The following is a 21775-nucleotide window of genomic DNA, read 5'->3' on the forward strand; positions in this document are numbered from 1 at the left end:
TCATGTATATAAGGGACTCCTGCAGCTTCTGATACTCAGGATGGGGAGCTAAGAAGAGAGAAACTGTTTAATTTCATACAGCTGATGGCAGCCTGTGCTCCTAACACTCTACAGGTGTAGAGGACACATTAATATCTGAGTAACCGTTTAGAAGGATTTGCTCAGTTCAGCTTTTTGGGATCACTTGCATCTTTGTCTTCCTCCCTGCTTCTGCTGTTGGTTAGGGAAGGTCCTCCAACTCTGGCCAAAAAACAAAATTGTATTTTCTTTTTGCACTGCACAGATGATGATATAAAGTCTGTGGTTAGTAACTTGATTTTGTTAGCAGTATAATCTTTGGTTTTTAACACTGTTTGATGAACGTGCTGGAAAGTAGATGAAGCTCCCTCTCTTTCCAGAGGATAAACTTAAGTTGTCAGTGCACTTGGAAAAGCGAAGCAGTGCTGTGCTTTACCTCAGTGTGATATAAAAATGACTCCCCTGTGTCTTAAACACTGCATGCAGGTCACAGCCTGGTGTCACGAGATTTCTGAAGAGCTGAAAAAGATTCAGAGAGGACAAGTGAGAAGGAAGATGTGGCATGCTGCTGCAGTGAGAAGCTAGGTAGGCTCTGTTGCTGCAGTTTGCATAAGGGATAGATATTTACTGTTGCTGTCTCTTTCTATGCAGGAACCTGGTTGATCAAATCTAAGACAGTAGAGCCAAGTTCTCAGGGAAAAAATGGAGATGTTTTTCCATGCCCTAGCTGGAGAGGCACAACTGCTAGGTGAAGGTTGGTGTGGGTGCAAACAGCTCTAGCTTGAGAGGAGGAACGCTGTGCGGAGAACTCTGCTGAGGGTTTATAAATAGTTGGACCACATCAGGCTGAGAAAATCCCAGTTACAAGTGTTTGGAGGCTGCCAGCACTCTAGGCATGAGGGGCTAAATAATGCTTTGCTGTGAGTCAGAGCAGTTGTGCTCTTAGGGGGTCTCTTGTGCCTCGTTCTTGTTCTAGAAGGATCTTTATTTTAGTACCCTTCAGCGTAGGACCCGCAGAGTGCTTCTGCAGGATTGCTCAGAAGGGGAAGCAGCATGCTGTTAGGCTTACGCTTGCAGCAGGGGAGGCAGCTTTTGGCCACATGCTGACAAATATAAGCAAGCCTGCTACTAAATGAGCTAATAAACTTGTGGCTGTTGGATTCCTCCAGTCTGCCTTTTTAAATGCATCTGAGCGGCGCAGAAGATGAGGGGAAGAGCGGTCAGTCTCGCTAGGAGGAAGCTGAACGCCTCTACAGCGTGTGAGGTTTTGCCAAATCTCCAGAAGCTGCAGTTAAATCTCTGCCTAGCTATTACGGCCTCTTTGGATAACAGGGCTTCAACCGGCCGCCTCAGCTCGAGGCTTGTACAGCATCGCCGCCTTTCCTGCTAGTTGCAGGAGCTGTATTGCTGTTGGAAGGCGACCAGAACAAGAGGGAAGGAAGGTTTATTTTCTGACGGCTATTCCACTCACAACTGGCTTTCTAACTGCTCTGGCACAGGGGCTGCCACCCTGAGGGAGCATCCCCCAGCCCCTCTCCCCTCACACGGGGCAGGTGCCTCAGCACCCGCCCCCCCCCCCCTCAGGGGCTCGAGGCCCCCTCAGGCAGCTCCCGCCCAGCGCCACGGCGCCTGCGCAGTGCGGCGGGCGGCGCTGTGACCGAGCTCACGTAGCGCGGGGCGGGGCGGGGCCGGGCGCGAGGCGGGGGGCGGGGCCCGCGCGCCTATAAAAGGGGCGGGCGGCGGCGAGCGGCCGTTAGCGACCGTTGGCAGCCGTTGGCAGCGCTCGCGAGGCCCCTGCCCGCCCCTCAGCGCCCGGCCGCGCCCTCAGGTGAGGCCCCGCCGCCTGCCGCGGGCTCGGGGAGGGAGGAGGGGAGCGGGGCCATACGTGGCAGCGCCCCGGTGTCCCGGCCCCTGCCGGCCGTTACGCAACGGGAGCCGGCGGCCTCCGGAGGGGGGCGGGAGGGCGCCGCCGGGCTGCCCCGGGGCTGAGAGGGCCCGGGGGCGGCGGAGGAGATCGCACGCCCCCGGGGGAGTTCCCGTGTGTGGGGCAGGGCCCGAGCGCGCCGTGCGTGGTGAGCGCCGCCCGGGGGTAAAGCCGCGGTTGGCTCTTCTCTCTCCGACTTTGGGCCGCGGGGAGGCAGCCGCTGGGTGTAAAACCCGCCGGGTGGCTGATTTGGGAGGCTGTACCCCCAGCGGGTTGCTCGGTGGGACCGAACTTGGAAGGGAAAAGTCCGACGTGGAGCCCTGAGGATGCTCTTGAATAAAGAGAGCGTAAACGCGTCGGATGTGCAAGTCTCCTTCCAGCTCCCCTCCAAAGCTGGGCGATTCTGAGGGGGAAAGATATTTGAGGCTTGAGGAGAAAAGGTGCTGCTGTTAGGAAAAGGCTTGCCCAGCATCCAGCTTGGCACGCTTTTCCCCCTGGATTAGGGAGAAGAGCTGCAGAGGCACTCAGGTGCTGTGAAGCGTTCCCCTCTTTCGGATAGGTAAAGATTCCCTGCTCAAGGCTTTTGCAGATGGAAGAAGCTGCATTTAATGTTATCTACTTCTTGTAACTGACAGCTTCTTCTGAGGCAAAAGGCTGTTCAGCCAAGTGTGCAGACAGTGCTCTGGTGGGGATGGGAAGGAAAGGCAGTGACTTCCCCAGTGGTTTGGGAAGCAGAGACCTGCCTTTGGCCTAAGAGGTGTTCTCCACTGTGCTGTTCAGCACCCATTGCTACTTCAGGATCCTCACTGCATGCATTTAAATGCCTTGGACCATTCCACAGATCATTTCATTTTGACCTAGAGTACTCTGCGCTGCTTCTTAGTCGTGCTGACAGAACCAGTACTGATTTCTTTGTTTTTCTGGGACTCAAAGCAACAGGAATATGCCTGAATTTGCCTGTACTAAAAGTATTAATTCTGCCACTTCAGCAGTGATTGTGGTATCAGTCTCTCCTAGATGTTAATTCACTTAGCTGTGGGCAAGCAGCACCGTTTCTTGAACCATTGCCCTGTTAAAAGCAGCTCCCGATCTCTGCCCTTCGCATGGGCTGGTCCATCTGGCAAACCACATGAAAAGCTTGTGCAGCGGGGCTCGCTGCCTCATCCCCCAGCAAAAACCAGCTGTTTGGCGTGGGGTGGTTCCCTCTGCTGACAGACGGGTGGCTCTGTCTGTGACGGGTCATCTCCAGGCTCAGCTGAGGCGGGGTGTGAGGCAGAGCTGCTGCTCAGCTCCTCTCCCATGCCAGCGCTAACAAACAGCGAGAGCTGTGTGTGGAGCCAGAAAAGAAGGCAGCTATTAGACCCGGGGAGGTTTAAACACGGTTGCATGATGAGGGCCTTTAAAGCCTAGCTTTCCTGGCTATGGTTTTGAGTTGTGCATTTAGATTAGAAAATACCCGGTGCAGGTTGGAACCTGAAAATGACAAATTAGGAGTGACACTGTGGAAAAAGTGGGAGGGTAAACAGAAGTTGAGAGAGCTCTGCCTACACGTTGACATACAGACACAGAAAGTTGGTTGTTTTTTTTTTTGTAAAGTGTCCCAATATAAAATATACTTGAATGCATCCAAAAATAAACACATTGAAATATATGCCAGAATATACATGTTGAAAAAAAATTATTTTATGAATTGACTCTGTTTAACAGAAGAAAAACTGTAAATAAAGTCTGCTGAAACAGCATCTTTGTCATTTGCACCCCGTGTTTCTGGGCAGTTCTTCCAGTAACTTGGGATGGACTCGCTGTTCCCCTGGAGGGAGAGGAACAGCCTTTCTGCTACTGCTGAGCAACCCAGGATCCAAACTGAGCCTAAAAGAGCTCTTATCTGTTAATGTGTTTCAGCTGTTGGTCACTGGGATTTTCCTGCTTTCTTTGTAATCACCCTCAGTGTCTGAAAATGTCTTAGCTCTATAGATGCTCTGCTAATCCTTGAGCAGAAGGATAAATAGCAGGATAGCCTTCTGCTTGTTGTGTCTAATAAGATAAATGCTCTGCTGCATTGCCAGTGCTCGTTGTCTTGGCTCACAAAGTCAAAACAAGTGGGTTCTGGGAGGGCTGTGTCCATTCAGCCTTACTGTGCAGGAGACCTAGAAGAAAACTGGCTTCCAGTCCCTGCTTACAAATCTGTGTACAAACAGCCCTGTTCAGAGTGCTGTCTTCAAGCTGATAATAAATGAAACTTAACACACCTCCCCAGTGTTGACTCGGATGTTGATTCTCAACACGTGCTAGTGAACAGCTTCCATCTTGCAGAAATTTGATAATTAACATCTTAGGGATGCGGTATAGTGCCAGCTTTATATTCCTTTCAAAATAAAAGCAGAAACACCAAGTCCTTCGGATGTACTGCCAGCCAGCAAAAAGGACCAACACAGCAGTAGAAGGCTCGTAGAAAGGAGTACTTACCTTACAACTTTGTAATTAAAAAGAACCCTGAAGCGTGCCGTGTGCTTTCAGGAGGGGTGATTCTAGAAATTCTGTTTTCTCATTGTTTCAAAAATGTATTTAAAAGTGTGTGAGAACTTAAGGAGCGGGATTCTGATACCTTCTGTACTGTGACCGTTAAATAACGCTGCCAGCCGCATGTTCTTGGTACTTGGTACCTAAGGGCTGTGGGAAAGTTCTTTCATTTGGAGGCGTGTTTCCCAGCAGGCCCAGTCCCGAGGCTTGTGCTTGGTCCCTGTTTGGAGAGGAGAGGTTTGCTGCAGAGGGCAGTGTTAGTTGTTTGTGGCACTGTCCTCTTCTCCCCCAATCTCAGCTCTCTTTAACTGATACTTTTGCATTAGAGTAGGTCCCTTAGTTTTTACCTTAATAAAAAAAAATCTTGGATGGCGAGGAGAACTGTGTAATAAGTACTGTTGGTCAATCTCTTCAGCATGGCTTTGGTTGCTGTGAGGTTTTATCACTCCGTAGTTAGCCTTAGTTATAGTTTTCTTTGCATTAATGCTGTGTGCGTGTCAGCTCTGACATGGCTCTGGCAGCTCTGTTTCCACTTGTAGAGCAGAGGCAAAATCTGTAAAAGTCCTCAGAAAAAAACTACCTTAAAGTTTTGTTATTTGAAATGATGTTTGTTGCCTATCCCTACTGTTTGGGGAATCCTGGGCCATGCGTGGCAATGTCATTCATCTCATTGCTGCTCTGTTTTGCTTGTATCTTTATGTTTGTTTGTTTTCCCCAATCATTTTTTCATGCTCAGTCACATTTTACTGTTTCAAAGCTTAGCAACCATACTTCTCCCAGAGGCATAGGAATCTCCTGTGTGAAAGCTGTCAGCCGGCCTCCCACTGAAATCGGGCCCAGAGCCGTTCATCCTGCGTGTGGGCAGTAGGTTTCCTCCTCTCCACCACGCTCAGATGCCATCTTTGTGTGTGCCTGAGGGCCGCGGCTGAGGAGGAGAGCCAGACAGCAATAACATGGAGAGGCTTCTCATCCCTCTGACAGGAAGAAATTAAGCCTACTTATTTGGCAGCTTGTGTGTTTGAGAGATTCCCAGCATCTTTCTTAAGTGAGCTTTATTTTCTTTGATTTGGGAACCTGTGGCCGATCCTTTTGCAGAAGTTTTGGAAGCCGTGCTACTTAGCAACTGCTGTTAGGGCAGCCAGCGCTTGGCTGGCCGCTGCCTTGGGCTCTGCTTCCAACTCTGAATTCTGGCCGGAGGGAAGTCATCTTGGGTGGCTGACAGCTGCTGCAGCAGTCTGAGGCCTCGCAGGAGACACAAAATAAAACAAAATAAAGAGTGAAATTGGGAGCGACCTCTGGATGTCATCTGGTCTGACCTTCTCTTGAGCTTGGAGGGTAGGCTGGGCTGCACGCAGGCCTGGCCTGTGCAGTTTGAAATTCTTCCAAGAACGGGCAATCCTTTTTCTTGGGGCGACCTCTTCCAACGCTCAGCTGCTGTCACCGTAACAAACTTGTTCTTTGTACCTAAATAGAATTTCCCTTGTTGCAATTTGTGCCTGTTGCCACCCGTTCTTCTGCAGCGTGTCGGTGAAGGTGGCAGGAGGGAGGAGGGCTGGAACAGTGTTCAGAGCCAGCCCAGTGCTGGAACAGGCTGTAAAGAGGAGGAAAAACATTCCCAAAGCTTGGACAGGCTTTGGTTAGGGAACCTCCTGTTGTGCGAGGTGGGAGACTGTCACTGGGAGCGGTGGTGGGGAGGAGACGTAGCTCTTGTCGTCATCTGGGTTTTCATTTTGTCACTTGTTTATGTTTTAGGAAACAGGGCTCCTATTGATTAATAGTAAAAAGTAATGTCCTGGAGCCTTCCTTGTGTTTCCCTGAGTGCCGTAAACAAAAAGCTCAATGAATTCTGAGTACTGATAGTGTGAGCAAATATTTACCACGTAGTAGAACTGTTTGTGCTTTGTAATTGATTCACAGATGTATTAGCGTGCCTGCTGAATGAGCAGGAGGCTCAGCTTTCTGCAGAGCAAAATGTGAATTGAGCAGTTTGTAGTAAGAGTGCAGGTGTGCACAGAGGCCTTGTGTGCGTGGGTACAGCTTTCCTTAAGGAAAGAGACAGAAGAAATTTGTCTGCAAGAAAACTGGGATGTGATTCGTTAACTTGGAGCAATTACTCGCTTGGAGGCCAGGTTTAACGAGGCTCACGTTAGTCACAGGATAAATAATTAGAGTTGTACAGATGTTATCAGCAGCCCCGGGCTATGCTGACAGCTAGGTAAGCATTACAGGCCGCCTGCAGAGTTAGATTTTTGTTCATCATGTTTAGGGCTGGGCTTGAATGGTTTGTCTTCAGGTGTGACTTTGGCACTGGCCTGAGTTTGTTTGCACCACGTGGGAGCGGCACACCTGCTTTTATGTTGATCCCTATTGGTGCTGTCAGTCCGACAAAAAAAGCGAACCGCTTTCCTCCCTGAGCAGGCCAAGCCACTTTGGAATGTTGCTTTCCCCCCCTACCGCCTTCATTAATTGTATTGCCTTTGGAAGAGTTTCTCTAGAACAGTTTCTGTTTGCACATATGGTCGTTTTGGTTTAGCTGAGGAGATAGAATACACTTTTGCATATGGAAAAAACGAAATCTCGTGAATTCCAAGAGAACCTAATTACTTCTAAAGCATTCAGTAGTGAGGAAATCCTGGTCTGTCGCGAGGATTCAGGCTCTTGGAAGGCTGTGAACTTGGCAGCTGTCTGTGGGAGAGAGCGCTGCCTGTGTGTGCCCGCCCTGGGCTCCTGCAGCGCCTGCTATGGGCCAGCCCCTGGGGAAACCTTCCGTGGTGGGGCTGCTCTCAGTGGGGTGCTGGCGTAGTGACAGCGGGCAGCTGAAGGGCAGGAGCGTGCTACAGCCGCACTCTGGGCTGCTTCTTCTGGGGCTTGTTCCTGCCTCTTCCACTGGCCTCCTTTGATCGAAGGCAACTGTTTTTTCCTGGGTGATAAACTTGTCATTATGTGTTTTTATTTGGTAGGATATGTTCCTTGAGTGCCTGCTCTTCGCTGTCCTGAGATTTTTGTGCTTTTTGTGAAGCAGCCCTGGCTCTGTCTGCAGTGTGTCATAGATGGCAAAATGATGAAGAACGCTTGGAAAGGCCCTGTCACCAAGCTCTTCTTTCATCTCTTGCCACAAAATCCAAAAGCACCGGCAAGTAGCAGAACCGTGTCAGCCCTCTTTGGGAGCTGCTGTGCGTGCTCAAGCTTATCGAGGGTGGAACTGCTGCTGAAATTCTGCTGCCTCATGAGCTAGGGGCAGCCCAGAGGGAATAAGCTGTCTCTTCCAGGGGCAGAGTGAAATTAGGGGTGAAGAGTGATGCTTTACCTGCTTTGTTTCTTTTGTAGGTCCGTGGTGAGGTGACAGCTGTTGACCTATGGCCATGGCATTCCCCAAGATTTGGTATTCTGTAGCTGTTGGATTTCTGCTGCCTTTTTCTTATGCCCATACGGACTTCTTCACTTCCATTGGTGAGACATGCCTCGGTCTATATGCTGTGGGTGAAAGAATTTCTTGATGGCTGTCAAAGCTGATCCTGCGGGGATGTGTTAACGGAGTGCAAGGCTTTAATTGGTACAGAACCAAATGCACTTCCTAGTTCTCAGGACCTGATTGACTTCTTGCCTTTGAGAGAAAGATGCTTTGAATTCAGTTGATCCAGTCAGTCTAATGACCAAGGGTAGGCTTTGTATTCGTTACATATTCCCACGGGTAGTAAGTTACAGACACAATGTTGGTGCGGACTGTTGCAGATACATAGAAGCAAGCAAAGCAACTGCTGGAGGTACCTAATGATACCTGTCTGTCAGCGTACCCTTTTTTTGTGTCCTGATGCCGTGTGACACAGCTGCATCGCTTCATGGGGAACCTGCCAGCTGCCTGCTTGCAGGAAATGAAGCAGCTATTAACTAATAACAAAGTCTGCTCGAGGTCCCATCGATGTCATGCAAGTAATCTTAAAAATAAAATGCCGGGTTAGTATTGTGTGTCAAAGATGAAGTCTTTGTATATTTCCTTAGCTTTGTCATTATTTGCTCTACATTATGTATGCTCAGATAAAAGCTTACTCTGTTGCAAACTGCTTCCTTTTCCAAATGAATCCTGAATTAGTTCTAATAATAAATATGTGATATTATGCTAATTGCCATGGCAACAAGCTTTGTCCAACGTGAGATTTTCTTCCTCCAAAAAAATGGCAAGAAGCCTTACTCAAGTAGTCCTTCAAGATTACTTAAATATGGAAGGACTTCAGGGAAGGAAGAAGGGAAGAAAGCAGAAGAGAGGAAGAACTCTTCTAATCTAAGTTCTCCTTTTTTTTTTTTTTTTTGTTTCTCCTTGTCTAACCAAGCTGTTCTTCCTTCTTCTAGGTCATATGACAGACTTAATTAATACAGAAAAAGATCTGGTGGTGTCACTAAAAGACTACATCAAGGCAGAAGAAAGCAAGCTGGAACAGATCAAAAAGTAAGCAGCTTGTTTCGTAATGCTAATAGTTAATAATTTGAGTCCGCCCTTTTGTAAAAAGTGTTTCTCAAGGCTCGTTAAATTTGAGGAATTTTGCCTCTGAGGCAAAGATTGAACTAGAAGCTTTTCCTGTTTTTTGTCCTAAGTTATCTCCAAGCCATAGGTTTGTTTTATGGAGCTTTCTGATGATGAAATCTGATCAACCTGCTTTCTGTATGGTGTCTTCACCTCAGCTCCTGGTTGCATGTAGTCCCCAAGGGGAAGTAGTTCTTCCTGACGATGTGCTCACTGGAAACTGAAAGTCAGGAGTGAGTGTAACAAGGGCTGCACTGACACGTATGCCAGATGTAAAAGCTCTGATCAGCATTGGGGTGGCCGTATTGCCCACGAGTGCTGAACTAATGAATACCAAAAACCCACTACAAGAACAGTCTCCTACATGCTATATTTTGATGTAAATGTAAAATGCACAATATCTCAGATTTTATCGGAGTTAGAAATAAAGTTTTTGTATTGCAGAACAGGATGGTTTCCTGGCTTTCAAAAATGTGTATAAATCTGCAGTGAGGGTGATTAAGTCATTTTAGGTAGATGCATGAATTTTATTTTAGCCTTTATGGGTTATATTCTGCCATCCAGGAGGAAAGGTAGATCTGTCAGACTGCATTTATTTTTACCACCTAAAATGCAGAGTTGGAATTGCTCACAGGTTTGGAATGTCATAAGTATATTCTTTACAGCTGGGAACATGAAGTCTGGATAACAAAACTATGTAAATATAGCTTATCGTGTAAGCCTCACAGCTCTGTTTTTATTATATTGGAGGTGGCTGCTCTCAGGGGAGAAAAAATTGAAATAACTGTCAGAGAGAAGCTGAAAAAATGCTAGCATCTTTTGAGTTGGTTGGGCTCTGTGCTTTAGCTCAAGGACATTAGTAGCTTGCATGGACTTAAACTCGCTGAAAGCTGGTAATTCACTGAGATGGGGAGGATGGCTCGCACCTTGTGGGTGGCTTGCGGTTGAGGTTTATGTGAAACGAGACTACGTGAAAGAAATCGTGGCCTTGTGGTTGTGGCTGACAGTTGCAGGGACTTCCAGCACATTGTTAGGTTTGATCATTGTGCAGTGGGAGATGTACAATGGGATTGTGCGTGTGCAGTGTGAATGGGCAAGTTGTTGAAATGACTTTCTTCAGCCTTCAGCTTGCAAGAAGCTGCGGTTGGTCCACAGGAGCGCTGCGAGCATACTGTTTGGGAGGGAACCATGTCAGCCACTTTGCTGCTGACAAGAACAGCAGATGGGCTTTTGTTGTTTGTCTTCGTGTTGTAGGTCAGCTTTGTTTTGGGCAGGGAGGGGAAGCTGGGTTATTTGGAGGCGGGCAACAGTGGCTGCTTGCCTATTGCAGAGTGTGTTGGGGTTGTGGATGGATCATATCACTGGAAGAGTGAGAGAGGTTTGCACTCTTAGAATTACAGCACTAGGAACTTGACCTGGGCTCCTCATCTGAGATCCTGAGAGCTACATGTTCCTTAATGCAAATTTATAGTGTGAAAGGCAGTGGTGCTTACCACAGATTGAAGAGCGCGTGTCTAGAAGTCAAGTGCATTTACAAAAAATTATCAAAAATGTGGATAAATGTGTTTTGGTATTGCTTGAAAATACATAATGAACATGTAAAACATTTTCAAAAATTTTCATTGCTTGAAAATTCATAATGGCTCTGCTGGCATTAGAATAGGTTGTCTACGGAAATGGTGGCATCACTGTCCTTGGCGGGTGTTCAAGGAAAAGGTTGGAGCTGGTGTGTAGGGATGTGCTTTAGTGGGTGACGTGGTTGGACCAAATGATCTTGAAGGTCTTTTCCAGCCTTCATGATTCTGTGTTACACTGATGAGAGGCTAGAGCCTGAGCTGGAAAACGTCATGTAGAATGTGTGGAACCAGGTAGAGGAGGCTGCAGCTTGCTCGGTCCTGCTGTTTGGCCACCTAACCTTACCCATAAAAGGGGCCTAGAAGAAAGCTGGAGAGGGACTCTGTCGGGGAGTGTAGCCATGGAACCAGGAACAACGGCTTTGAGCAAATGGAGGGGAGACTGAGATGGGATGTGACGTGAGGAAGAAATTCTTCACTCGGAGCACAAAGCGCACGTGGGAATTAGGGCTGGAGATGCACCTTGCTTCTGTTCTTCTCCGTAAAGAATGGAATGAAATTGCCTAAAAAGCAGTGTTAGAAATAAACCCGGGGCACAGGCTGGGAGGTGCAGGGCAGTCCCTGTGGCCGAGGGGCAGCCTTTCTCTCTGGCAAGCCAAATGGCGCGGGGGAGCCAGCCCCAGAAAAGGGGCCCTCAGCCTCCCAACCCTCCTCCTTGTCCACGGGAGGGCATCTTCCAGGCCGCTCCCAGCACCGCCACCTTTGGCCACGCGTGGGCCACTCCATCGCAGAGGCTTGCTGAGGCCACCGTGGCCACCACTTTGCTGCGGGCCCTATAAAACAGGCCCCCTGGAGCTGGCCCAGCACTCACTGAGCATCTGGGCCCTCTGACTGCCAGCTGGGGCGGCAGGAAGGAGACCAGAAGAGCCAGGCGAGCAGCAGGCCTTGTGTGTGAGGACAGCCATGCAGAGCGGTGAAGCCCCCTGCTCGTTGCTCAGGCTCCATCGCAAGCATTAGCTTGGAGCCACCAAACACCACGGACATCCCGCAGGCTTGTCTGCAAGATGTCCCGGCAATAAGCAGCTTTTGCCGATTCTCAGGGGTTGTGTGAGTGCTTCTTTTGGGGGGGAATGGGCTAAAGTGGCCCCAGGGGAGGTTTAGGTTGGATATTAGGAAGAACTTCTTTACTGAAAGGGTTGTGAGGCACTGGAACAGGCTGCCCAGGGAAGTGGTGGAGTCACCATCCCTGGAGGTCTTGAAAAGACGTTTAGATGCAGAGCTCAGTGATCTGGTTTAGTGGGGGACTTGGTAGTGTTAGGTCAGAGGTTGGGTGATCTTGGAGGCTTCTTCGAACCTAGGTGATTCTGTGATATGCAAAAATAGAAACCCAAGTTCTTGAGCCTGAGATTTAGGCTGCCCCTCAAGAAGTTTTAAAGGAAAAAAAAAAGGTGCCCTTGTGTTCATTCCAGAAGTGCTTTAAATACAGAAAATATAAAAGCTTGCAATTTGGGATTTTTATTAGCCAAGACTGCTGCATGGCTTGACATCAGCTTTGTTGTCAGGCTTTTTACAACAGATTTTAATGAATATGTATTTTCACTATAGATGGGCAGAGAAATTAGATCAGCTGACAGACACTGCTACGAAAGACCCAGAGGGGTTTTTGGGACATCCTGTAAATGCATTCAAGTTGATGAAACGGCTCAACACAGAGTGGGGTGAGCTGGAGAGCCTGGTTCTGAAGGACATGTCAGATGGTGAGTATGCCTGTAGTAAAAGCAACAATCACGTTATAATTGAACTTACTGGACCATGTCTTTCACAGGTAATGCTCTGAATTAAATTTATAAGTCTGCTTTTGAGATGCTTTCATAAAAAATGTTTTTAAAAAAATTCCTAGCAGTCCAGCCATTTTGTTACCAGTGTGCTGTCATTGGAGTTCTACAAATATTTAGGTAAACTGGGATGTTTAACCTGAGTAATCTCTTTGGAGGCTTCAAATTTTGCAAGGTACCAGGGCTTGCTTTGTGTACGCTTCCAGGAAACTAGTCTGTTAGAAAGTTTCATCTGTAAGTCTGACAACTCCATGGAAAAGATAAAAGGGGGGGGGAAAACCTCTTTTGAGTGCAAAACAGCGGGGGTTGTCTTTGGGTATGGTCAAGTGCTGTTGCTGCTGACGTGCCCAGTGTTGTTAAGGTGTGATGGTGTGAAACCCAAATGTTGACAGAGACCGAGCATTTGTGGAACGAATCTGAATTAGTGTGGAAAACACTTAGCTGCCTCTTTTCCTGCACAAGAGTAGAAGCTCTTCAGTAGGTAACAGAACATAAAATAGCAGTTGACCATGAGCAGGATTTTTAGTGCAAGGTAGTTGGGCTAATTATATTTCACCTATGCAAATCTGTTTCAACAAGTAGCTTACATCAGGTCTAGGTTTGTTAAACATTAATGAAGCATGGAGCTTTCAGAAGAGCTCAGTGTTAGTCTCTGATAGGAACTCAGCGCATTCAGATTCCCAGTGTTGCTGTGAGAGACTGAATGTGCCAACTGAAAAGATGCCTCACCTGCTGGCCAGAAGCCTGGAGCAGTACACCAACTTCTGAGTGGGGAGGGGATTGTTTTGACTGAATTGTGAGGAAAAGGGAAAATACAGGGGGAAGCAGAGTGTAGTAGAAGTAAGGCTGCAAGGGAGCAGAAGGATATGGTATTTTTTAAAGTACAAAGCCTTTTCATAGACAGATAATGTTATCAAGCCTGAATATTTAAAAAGGAGCATTAAGAATGGGGCAAAAATCATAAATGTGGCTAGTTCATTGTTTTGTGGATGGTTTTGCAGCTAGGTGTTGTGTAGGTGTGCTTTGTTGCTAGGAATTGGAATTGCATTTGTCTGCTTTTGGTCATGCGGCATATTTTTCAACTGTAGGATGTTAGATGACCTTGACAGTTTATTGGCACTGCACTTGGCGAGGTAATGTTATACAACTTGTCTTGGGACAAAGAAGTCAAGTAGCAAAGTCACTTTTCTGAAAAAAAAAAAATGGTGTCGGTGGCTGTTGGTTTGTTCAGATGTAGGTCATCAGGGCTGACTGATCGTGCCATTCCTGTTGGTCACTGTGTGTTTCAAGACGCTGGTTCTGCTTCCCCCCACAGCACAAGCAGCCCGTGGGCCTCCTGGCTGTGCTAAAGCAGAACGGGGAAACTGGGGCAGCTCTCCCCCTGAGGAGAGGGTAACGTGTCAGCTCTGCTGCAGGGCCCTGCAAGCAGCAGCAGAGGTTGCACGCACATTCACCAGCAAGAAGTGGGGCCATTTTGTAGCAGGGCAGATGGCTGCATGTGATTAATGACCAGGCAACGGTCCCTAAAGAGAATAGTGTTTCACTTTATGTAACCTGCTTGTCTTTCATTCCGTAAACGTCACCCTAATGCTTCTTTAAAGAAGCTCCCAAACCTTTTAAGTTTTTATTTTGGTTGTTCCTTTGCTTTATTTTGACAAGCAAACTCATGCATTAAAAAATTGAAGTGCTGAAATGTATTTCCAGTTCAGTTCAGGACAGTATGAAGATGGCTCTTGAGAAACCTTTGTGTGTTTCTCAAGTTTCTGTGTAAGCACATTAATGCCCAAGTCCCCAGAAAGCAGTTGGCTTCCTAGTGCCTGTTCGTTGTCTCACGTCTTTTGAAAAGCTGTTTGAGGTTAGACACCAGCATCTTCGTTTTTCGTCTTTATATTGACCAGCATTAATCTTTACATGGTTACTATTCATACAGTTTATTTTTTGCATCCTAAATTGTTTTTAAATTCCATGTTACTGAATGAAAAGCCTTTTGAGAGGAAGATTGCATGGAATGGTTACAAAAGCTATAGATATAATATGGGTAACATTCCCCAGGTGGGGGTGGTCTTTCTGTTGTGTGTAATTTTTTTTCCATGTTAAGATAAAAATAGTTTCTGAGTGGAACCTGAGAGGTACTCCTGTTGAGTTTGGAAACATACAGTGTTTTTTGGTGCTGTGTAAGGCTAATGGCCTTTCCTTAAATGTTCGCTTTCCCTGGAGGAGGGAGTTGCTTCATGCATCACGTTCGTAGAATTCCTAGGACAAAGAAGGCCAAGTGTTTCCCTGTCATTTCAGGCTTTATCTCCAACATGACTATCCAGCGGCAGTTCTTCCCAAATGATGAAGATCAGACTGGTGCAGCAAAAGCCCTCCTGCGGCTTCAAGACACGTATAATTTGGATACAGACACCCTCTCCAGAGGGAATCTCCCAGGTAAGAGTCACGGGCGTAATTTGCAGAACACACTGTGAACTTGTGCTCAGGGTCCCAAAGACAAATCCTTTCTCTGGTTCCATCTTGTTTGACTACGCTGTGAGAAGGTAGCAACAGGAAACACTTGAATTAGCTAATAATTTATGAAATGTGGTGTAATGTGGCTTGCTGACTGTTGGCTGATGTAGCTGTAAGTTATCATTTGCCACACATCAAGAAAAAGGAAGCTGTTGCGTGAGGCCGTGCTGGTAAAGAGGCACCCAGGAGGGCCTGACCCGCTCTGGCGTCCTGTCAAGTCCGCTGCTGTGCTGGTTCTGTTGGAAGCTACAGCCGCTACAGCCGTGCGGCTTCCCTGCCTGCTGGGCTTTTTCATGCCCGCACTCAGAGTTCATGGGGCTGAAATGCCCTGCACAGGATGCAGGCTTCATTCTGAATTTACACTCTATTCTGTCATACTAATCATCTGCTGATTTTCTGCTTGTGCTAGAACTTGAATATTTCTTTAAAAAAAAATCTGCATCTTCCTTCTAGTTATGGTAAGATAAATCAGCGTTAATAGGTTTTAATAAAAAATCAGTATGCTTGGTTGAATATTTTCCTTGTGTTGAAGTAGTTGGGCAGTGGCAGATACCATGTTTTGTTGCACAATGCAATGTATTTTAACAATAACTCATTTGTTTAATATCCCTGTCCCTCCCATTGAAAATATGGGCCTTTCAGGTTAGAACTTCTGTTTCTTTGAACTTAAGCTTCATAAACTGAAAAAACAAAGACAGGGATCATTATCATATGCATGCAAAGAACCTGAGCTTGCCAAGGTAACCTTTAGCAGGTTTATACGTAGAGGACGCTCTTCTTCCTTGCCAGAAGAATCTTCTCTGCTACTTTTTCATCTCATTTCTTCTGTTCAAAACCAGTATTGTGCCAACTGGCAAAAAATCAGCTTTGTACAATCCATCTGTGTTTTTGCAAGCACTCATTGTGGTCAAATGCCTAATAAAATTAAGGGTAATTGGCTTGATATGTTATGATGTATAACCTTGCTTTTGGGTTTAGTTCAAGACTGCCTCAAAGAGCTACAGATTCAGCCTACTACAAAAAGTAGGGGGTTTTGTTTGTTTGTTTTAAAACAGCCCAAAAATAAAGACGAAATGCTTTGGGTGGACTGTATTTTTTTGCTTCTTGTGAGGCAACGAGCTGTCCAAACTGCATATAACGAAGTGTAATCGCAGAACCCCAAAACTCTAGACTACAGAAGAAAATAGGCTGGTCTCTTCACCTTTAAAATTACAGAGAGAAACATCCCACACAGTCACTTGTTTGTGCTCCTTGTCTCCTTTCCCAGGGAACTTTCAGTTGCTAGGTGGCCAAGTTTTGATCAGAATCTTAACTACTGTTGTATTGCTTACTAATTCTCTGTTGTGTGTTACAGGCGATGCTGTTTCTTTATCTTAATTATTAGGGCATATTTTCTTAGCACCCTTCTAAGCTGCCTTTTCACATGTGGATGTTATGTTGCTCCTAAATGTACTAGAGTATGACTGTGCAACCTGCTACTCTTTCCAGAGGATCAGTTTGTGCCTCCCTGAGAGCACACAGCAGCACTGTACCTGATTCCCTAAGCTTTGTGTTATCTTAGAGCTTGCAGGTGGCTTTAGGCTCAAACCTGGAATCACTGACCATCCCAGGATGGACTGCGAGATGTTTAATTAGTGAGCAGAAACAAAGGTCTGCAGGATATTCCTTTTGTTGGACTGTCTCTTCAGCTATTTCATCTCTTAAGGCATTTCTTCGACAGAAGAATTTCCCTGTTGGAACACAGTAGTGAGAGGTGCTGTTAGGAATTCAGGATGATTAAGATGTAATCAGAAATTTAATTTTAGCTCTAGAATGGGCAGGTCCTGGGCAAGAATAAAAATTCCTTCTTAGTCCCTCCTTGTCTTAGTTTCCTTTTTTTACTTTATCTCATGTATTTTTGTTTCCTTTTTACAAGATGAAATTTGGTTTTTCAGTGGGCCTTCATCTACACTGGCAAAAATAGGAATCTATAATTTGCTTGCTAGTGCTTTAATCTTTCAGAGGTCCCTTAAAATGGTTCTAACATTGTGTCCTGGTTTCAGTTAGCACAGAATTAATTTTCTTCCTAGTAGCTGGTGGAATGCTGTGTTTTGGCTTGGGATGAGAAGAGTGCTGATAACACCCCGATGCTTTAATTGTTGCAGAGCAGTGCTTATACTAAGCCAAGGACATCTCAGCCTTTTGCTCTGTCCTGCCAGCGGGCAGGCTGGGGGTGCAGTAAGAGCTGGGAGGGGACAGACCCAGGACAGGTGACCCAAACTAGCCAAAGGGGTATTCCATACCATCTGACGTCATGCTAAACAATATATAGGGGTGGCTAGCCGGGGGGAGGGGGCCGGACTGCTCGGGGTTAGGCTGGGCATCGGTCAGCGAGTGGTGAGCAATTGCATTGTGCATCACTTGTTTGTACATACTATTATTACTTTCCTATTATCACCATTGTATTATTATTGTTATTATTTTATTATTATTTTGTTATTATTATTTTCCTGTCTTATTAAACTGTCTTTATCTCAACTCACGGGCTTCACTTTCCATTTCTCTCCCCCGTCCCAGAGAGGGAGGGGGGAGGGTGAGCGAACGGCTGCGTGGTGTTTAGCTGCCGGCCGGGTTAAACCACGACACATTGACTTCAAAAATCTTGAATAGCTGGGAATTTATGGATGTTTTCTTTTTCTTCCTCCCCTGAGTTGTTGCTAACATTGTGTGCTTCAGGAATGTTCTGGAAGCAATAATACAATGCCATTGAAAACAGACGTCGGGAACTTCTTATTTAGCTTACTATTGCTCTGGCTTAAAGTGTTTTGTGTTTTGAGGAAAGAGGATTTATTTTATTTTCCACAAATTGTAAAGACATTTAGTTAGTCGCTGGCTTCCTGGCAATGGAAAACTGCATGTAGCCAATTACGTGTTCTGTCAAGGGTTTACAGGTTTTAAATGCTTAAATTGAGTCTTCAACAAATAGCTGTCACCAAAGGGAGATGCTGAAGACCACAACATGAACAGCAATAAACTGTGCTGTGAAGAATAGGAAATAACTGAATGTAGCTCTGGGGAGTGATCCTGAATTCAGTGAAAATCATTAGTTTTGTTTTGTTTCAAATACAGGTGTAAAGCACAAATCCTTTTTAACAGCTGAAGATTGCTTTGAGCTGGGAAAGATTGCGTACACGGAGGCTGACTACTACCACACCGAGCTCTGGATGGAACAAGCTCTGAAGCAGCTGGATGAGGGAGAAGTGTCTTCTGCAGATAAAGTCTACATTCTGGACTACCTGAGTTACGCCGTGTATCAGCAGGGGGATCTGGGCAAAGCAATGATGCTCACCAAACGCCTTCTCGAACTGGGTATGTAAAAGAGGCCTGAAGCTCAGCAAGGTCTAGCTCCGTGACTGAGCATCTGTTAGATTTGTACTGAGGACTCTTGGTCTTCCTGGCTTCTACACATGCGTTTGGAATAGATAATTATTGAGCATTAACGTAGTTTTCAGTCAACTAAGTGTTACATTACCATACATTTTATTTTGCTCTGAGTTGAAATGGGCAATAACATTCTAAATGACAACATCAGAAAGTGTCACGGTTAAGGGTTGCTCTCTTCCGCTACCAATACCGCTTTGTCACCAGAACTCTTAATTCCCATCAGGGAATTCGCTGAGTTTAAAGCCAGTCACGCTGTCCTGGCTCTGCCTGGCCGTTGCTGTTTCCTTGTCTCTCCCTCCCTGGTCAGATCAGCTGCAGTGGCCAGCCCTGGTCTCTTAGTGCTCGGACCCCTGTGCCTCAGAGTGAGCAGTTTCTTACCTGTGAATGAGCTGAGCTTTTCTCTGACAGTGCATTGGGTGATTTTCTGTCGATGAGTAAAGACATGTGCATACTGCAGGCTAGCATTGCTTCCAGCCTGTCTGAGAGTTTTAACTCTTCCTGTGAGGGCTCTCAAACCAGCTTAGGTGTTTGTGATTCGTGTTTGAATAGCAGTGGTGTGCAGCTGTTGTTTTTGGGTTTGTTAATAGCCTCTTCTGAATGCTTCTTTGCAAGTTGTAGGCCTGCCAGTGATAAAGATCTGCTTCCTTTTCAACAGATCCTGAGCATCAAAGAGCAAATGGGAACATGAAATATTTTGAATATATCATGGCCAAAGAAAAAGAAGCCAATAAGTCCAGTACAGATGCAGAAGAGCAGACAGAGAAGGAAACTGAGGTTAAGAAAAAGGATTACCTGCCTGAGAGAAGGAAGTACGAAATGCTGTGCCGTGGGGAGGGTCTCAAAATGGTAAAGTGGAGTAGACTGTTTTCATGTGTATGACACCAACCATAACAAAACAATGTCCAGAGTTTGTATGTGGCGTGGAAGCAAGGAAGTTGTTGTAGCAGTTGGCTGAGTACGTAGAGGAGGGGATTAGCGTGTGTTGGATTTCTTCCCTGTTTTCTTCTGGCCAGTAGAGAAAAAGTATTATTGTAGGCTAACTGAAAATGACTAAACAATTGTAATTAACTGAATATGGATGTTACAAGTCTAGATTGATGTAAGGTATTGAACGGAAGTGTGTTTTTTTCAGTGACAAAATCGTTTTGAATAGGACTGCGTAAAGTACTGCTTGCTGCAGTATTAAAGAGTAATATTAATTTACCTGAAGCACTGATTTCTCAGGCTTAAAGCATCTCTTACTTTTGTAGCATAATACTAAGGTAGGGAATGTGAACTGCTCCAACCTCTTGTTCTCAGGACATCTAATGTTTGTTAGCAATATTATGGAAGTTTCCTGATTATCTCGTTTCATCTTGCTTTCAGACCCCTCGGAGACAGAAAAGACTCTTCTGCCGCTACTATGATGGAAACCGGAATCCTAGGTACATTCTGGGCCCCGTCAAACAGGAAGACGAGTGGGACAAACCTCGAATTGTTCGCTTCCTTGATATCATTTCCGATGAAGAGATTGAAACTGTGAAAGAGCTAGCAAAGCCAAGGGTAAATGCATTACACTTCTTTGCCTTTTGGAATCTCGAGTTCTGCTTGTAGTTTTCTGTGCAAGTGAGTGTGACCATCTCCTCTTGAATGCAGATGTGTGTGCAGTGTACTCACACATTGCTTTTCTCACCTTGTAGCTCTTGGTGATATACTCTTCATAGGAGTCCTCAGGGAAGCTGTAAACTCTGTGTAACTAGGAGAGCTAGGTGACAGCAGTGCAGACTTGGCAGGCTCTTCTGGCAGACACAATTTTGGTGCACGCTGTTTCAGATGAGGAGGAGAGTGTTGTCTAACAGAAAACAAACATCCTGCAGCTAGGTTGACTTGAAGTGCACCTGGCATCAGATGGGCTTCCTTTTATTTTTAAAGTCTGTAGTTGCAAAGGCTGTAACATGGAGAAGAGAGTCTTCTAGGGAAAGGCAGGCACTCCTCTGGTCCTGGAATGCCATATTACTGTGTAGACAATAATGAATGGTCCATTCAGCGTAAAATTGACTTCTAACAGGTTCTGAAATTACCTGCAAGAGAAAGAGCTTTAACAAGGCAGTACTTAGCCAGCTGTGCTCTGCTTCTGACTCACAAGTCCAACTGATCAAATCCTGTTTCTGAATCCAGATCCCAAGGTTCTTGTTTTGAAGGCCAAACAAGCCAGGCCAAATCAGCTGTCAAAGTAAACAGGAGTGTCCAGCATGGACAAGAAGCTAAGCGGCCATCTGTATCCAGCTGGCGTGACTGTGCATCACAAGATGTACATTTAGGAGGCAGTTAGTGAATTTGATTTGTTTTTCTACCAATTACCAGTTACTTCTAAAATAAGATTTAAACTTGTCTAAACAGATTTTTACTCCTTTCTGTAGCCTAAATGTCTTTTTGTTCAGAGAGAGCTGAGCAAATGAAGATTGGGGGAATAAATACATCAAATACAGGACAAACTGTTACCTCGGTCTGCTGCCAAGTAAAGCAGCTGTGAGTTACACATAGGCACATCACAGATGGGGCTGCCCTTGGTCACCACACTGAGTACTAGGAAGCTAGAAGTAGATTTTAAAGCTTTCTAAATGCTGATGCATCGTATTTCTGAGGTAGCATTCAGAACCGTAAGGAAGTATGAGTAACCTGTAAAACATCTCCTCCTGCAGGCAGCCTTGCTGCAGTTTGTCTGTTACTGATTAAGCCCCTTTATTGCTGCAAAAGCTCTGGCAATTACGTCTGTGGAATGTGACTGAATCATATCTTTATGGCGTAGAAGTAAGGCTTAGCACTGAAAATACAGCCTGTATGGATGTCTAAACACATGGTGACTTTAAACTTCAGGACTTGCCAAGACGTTTGTCTTCCTATCAGATGTTCAACTTGTGGCAAAGACTTGCAGATTCACGGTTCAGTTATGTGAAAGCATTTTTCTGCTGTTAGTGTTCCACATATTTCCTACAGCCGAGGCCTTGTAGGGCTCAGTAACCAGTGCAGCAGGAGGATTGTGTTTTTGAGGCAGAAAGATCGTCATCTGCCTTCTTGGTGCCAGGGATGTTCTACTGCTGCCTCTCGAAAGCCATGGCTGCATAATCTGTGGCCAGCCTTCTGCTGCTCTGGCGTAAGCTGGCAGGAGGAAGGCTTATTATTCACCCTGGGAGTCTCTCTGGAATCAGTTTGTGACTTGATTCCTTTATGTGTCTGCACGTGATGAGGAGAGGCTGCATGTTAAGAGTCCTTAATACCTGTTCCTGTCAGTAGGGGAGGAGCGGCCCTGCTTTACTTTTTTTAACAACAGAAAAATATTACTTGGTATGCTGTGTTGAGCCTAGAGCCCACCGAAATGTGGAACTTATCCCAAAGTATGGAGAGTGCCTGACATTACAAGAACAAAGTAAAATAGTGCACCTAAGGTTCTTGATCAATGTTAACAGGAGGGATG

The 21775-nt window shown here is 45.9% G+C and overlaps 1 protein-coding gene across 4 annotated transcripts in view; it reads left to right on the forward strand.

Moving 5' to 3' along the window:
- Positions 1–1693: 1693 nt before the first annotated feature.
- P4HA1 (prolyl 4-hydroxylase subunit alpha 1) overlaps positions 1694–21775 on the forward strand; it is a 36252-nt gene continuing 16170 nt past the window's right edge. For all 4 annotated transcript variants that reach the window (XM_068689215.1, XM_068689217.1, XM_068689214.1 and 1 more), the window contains exons 1-8: positions 1694–1846; positions 7790–7912; positions 8810–8906; positions 12161–12312; positions 14683–14820; positions 18007–18246; positions 18977–19167; positions 19687–19863. In XM_068689215.1, coding sequence (XP_068545316.1) covers positions 7819–7912; positions 8810–8906; positions 12161–12312; positions 14683–14820; positions 18007–18246; positions 18977–19167; positions 19687–19863 — 1089 coding nt within the window. In that variant the 5' untranslated portion in view covers positions 1694–1846; positions 7790–7818. The remainder of the gene's footprint in view (positions 1847–7789; positions 7913–8809; positions 8907–12160; positions 12313–14682; positions 14821–18006; positions 18247–18976; positions 19168–19686; positions 19864–21775) is intronic.

The sequence above is a fragment of the Anas acuta genome, chromosome 7 (genome assembly GCF_963932015.1).
Source record: "Anas acuta chromosome 7, bAnaAcu1.1, whole genome shotgun sequence".
NCBI lineage: Eukaryota > Metazoa > Chordata > Aves > Anseriformes > Anatidae > Anas > Anas acuta.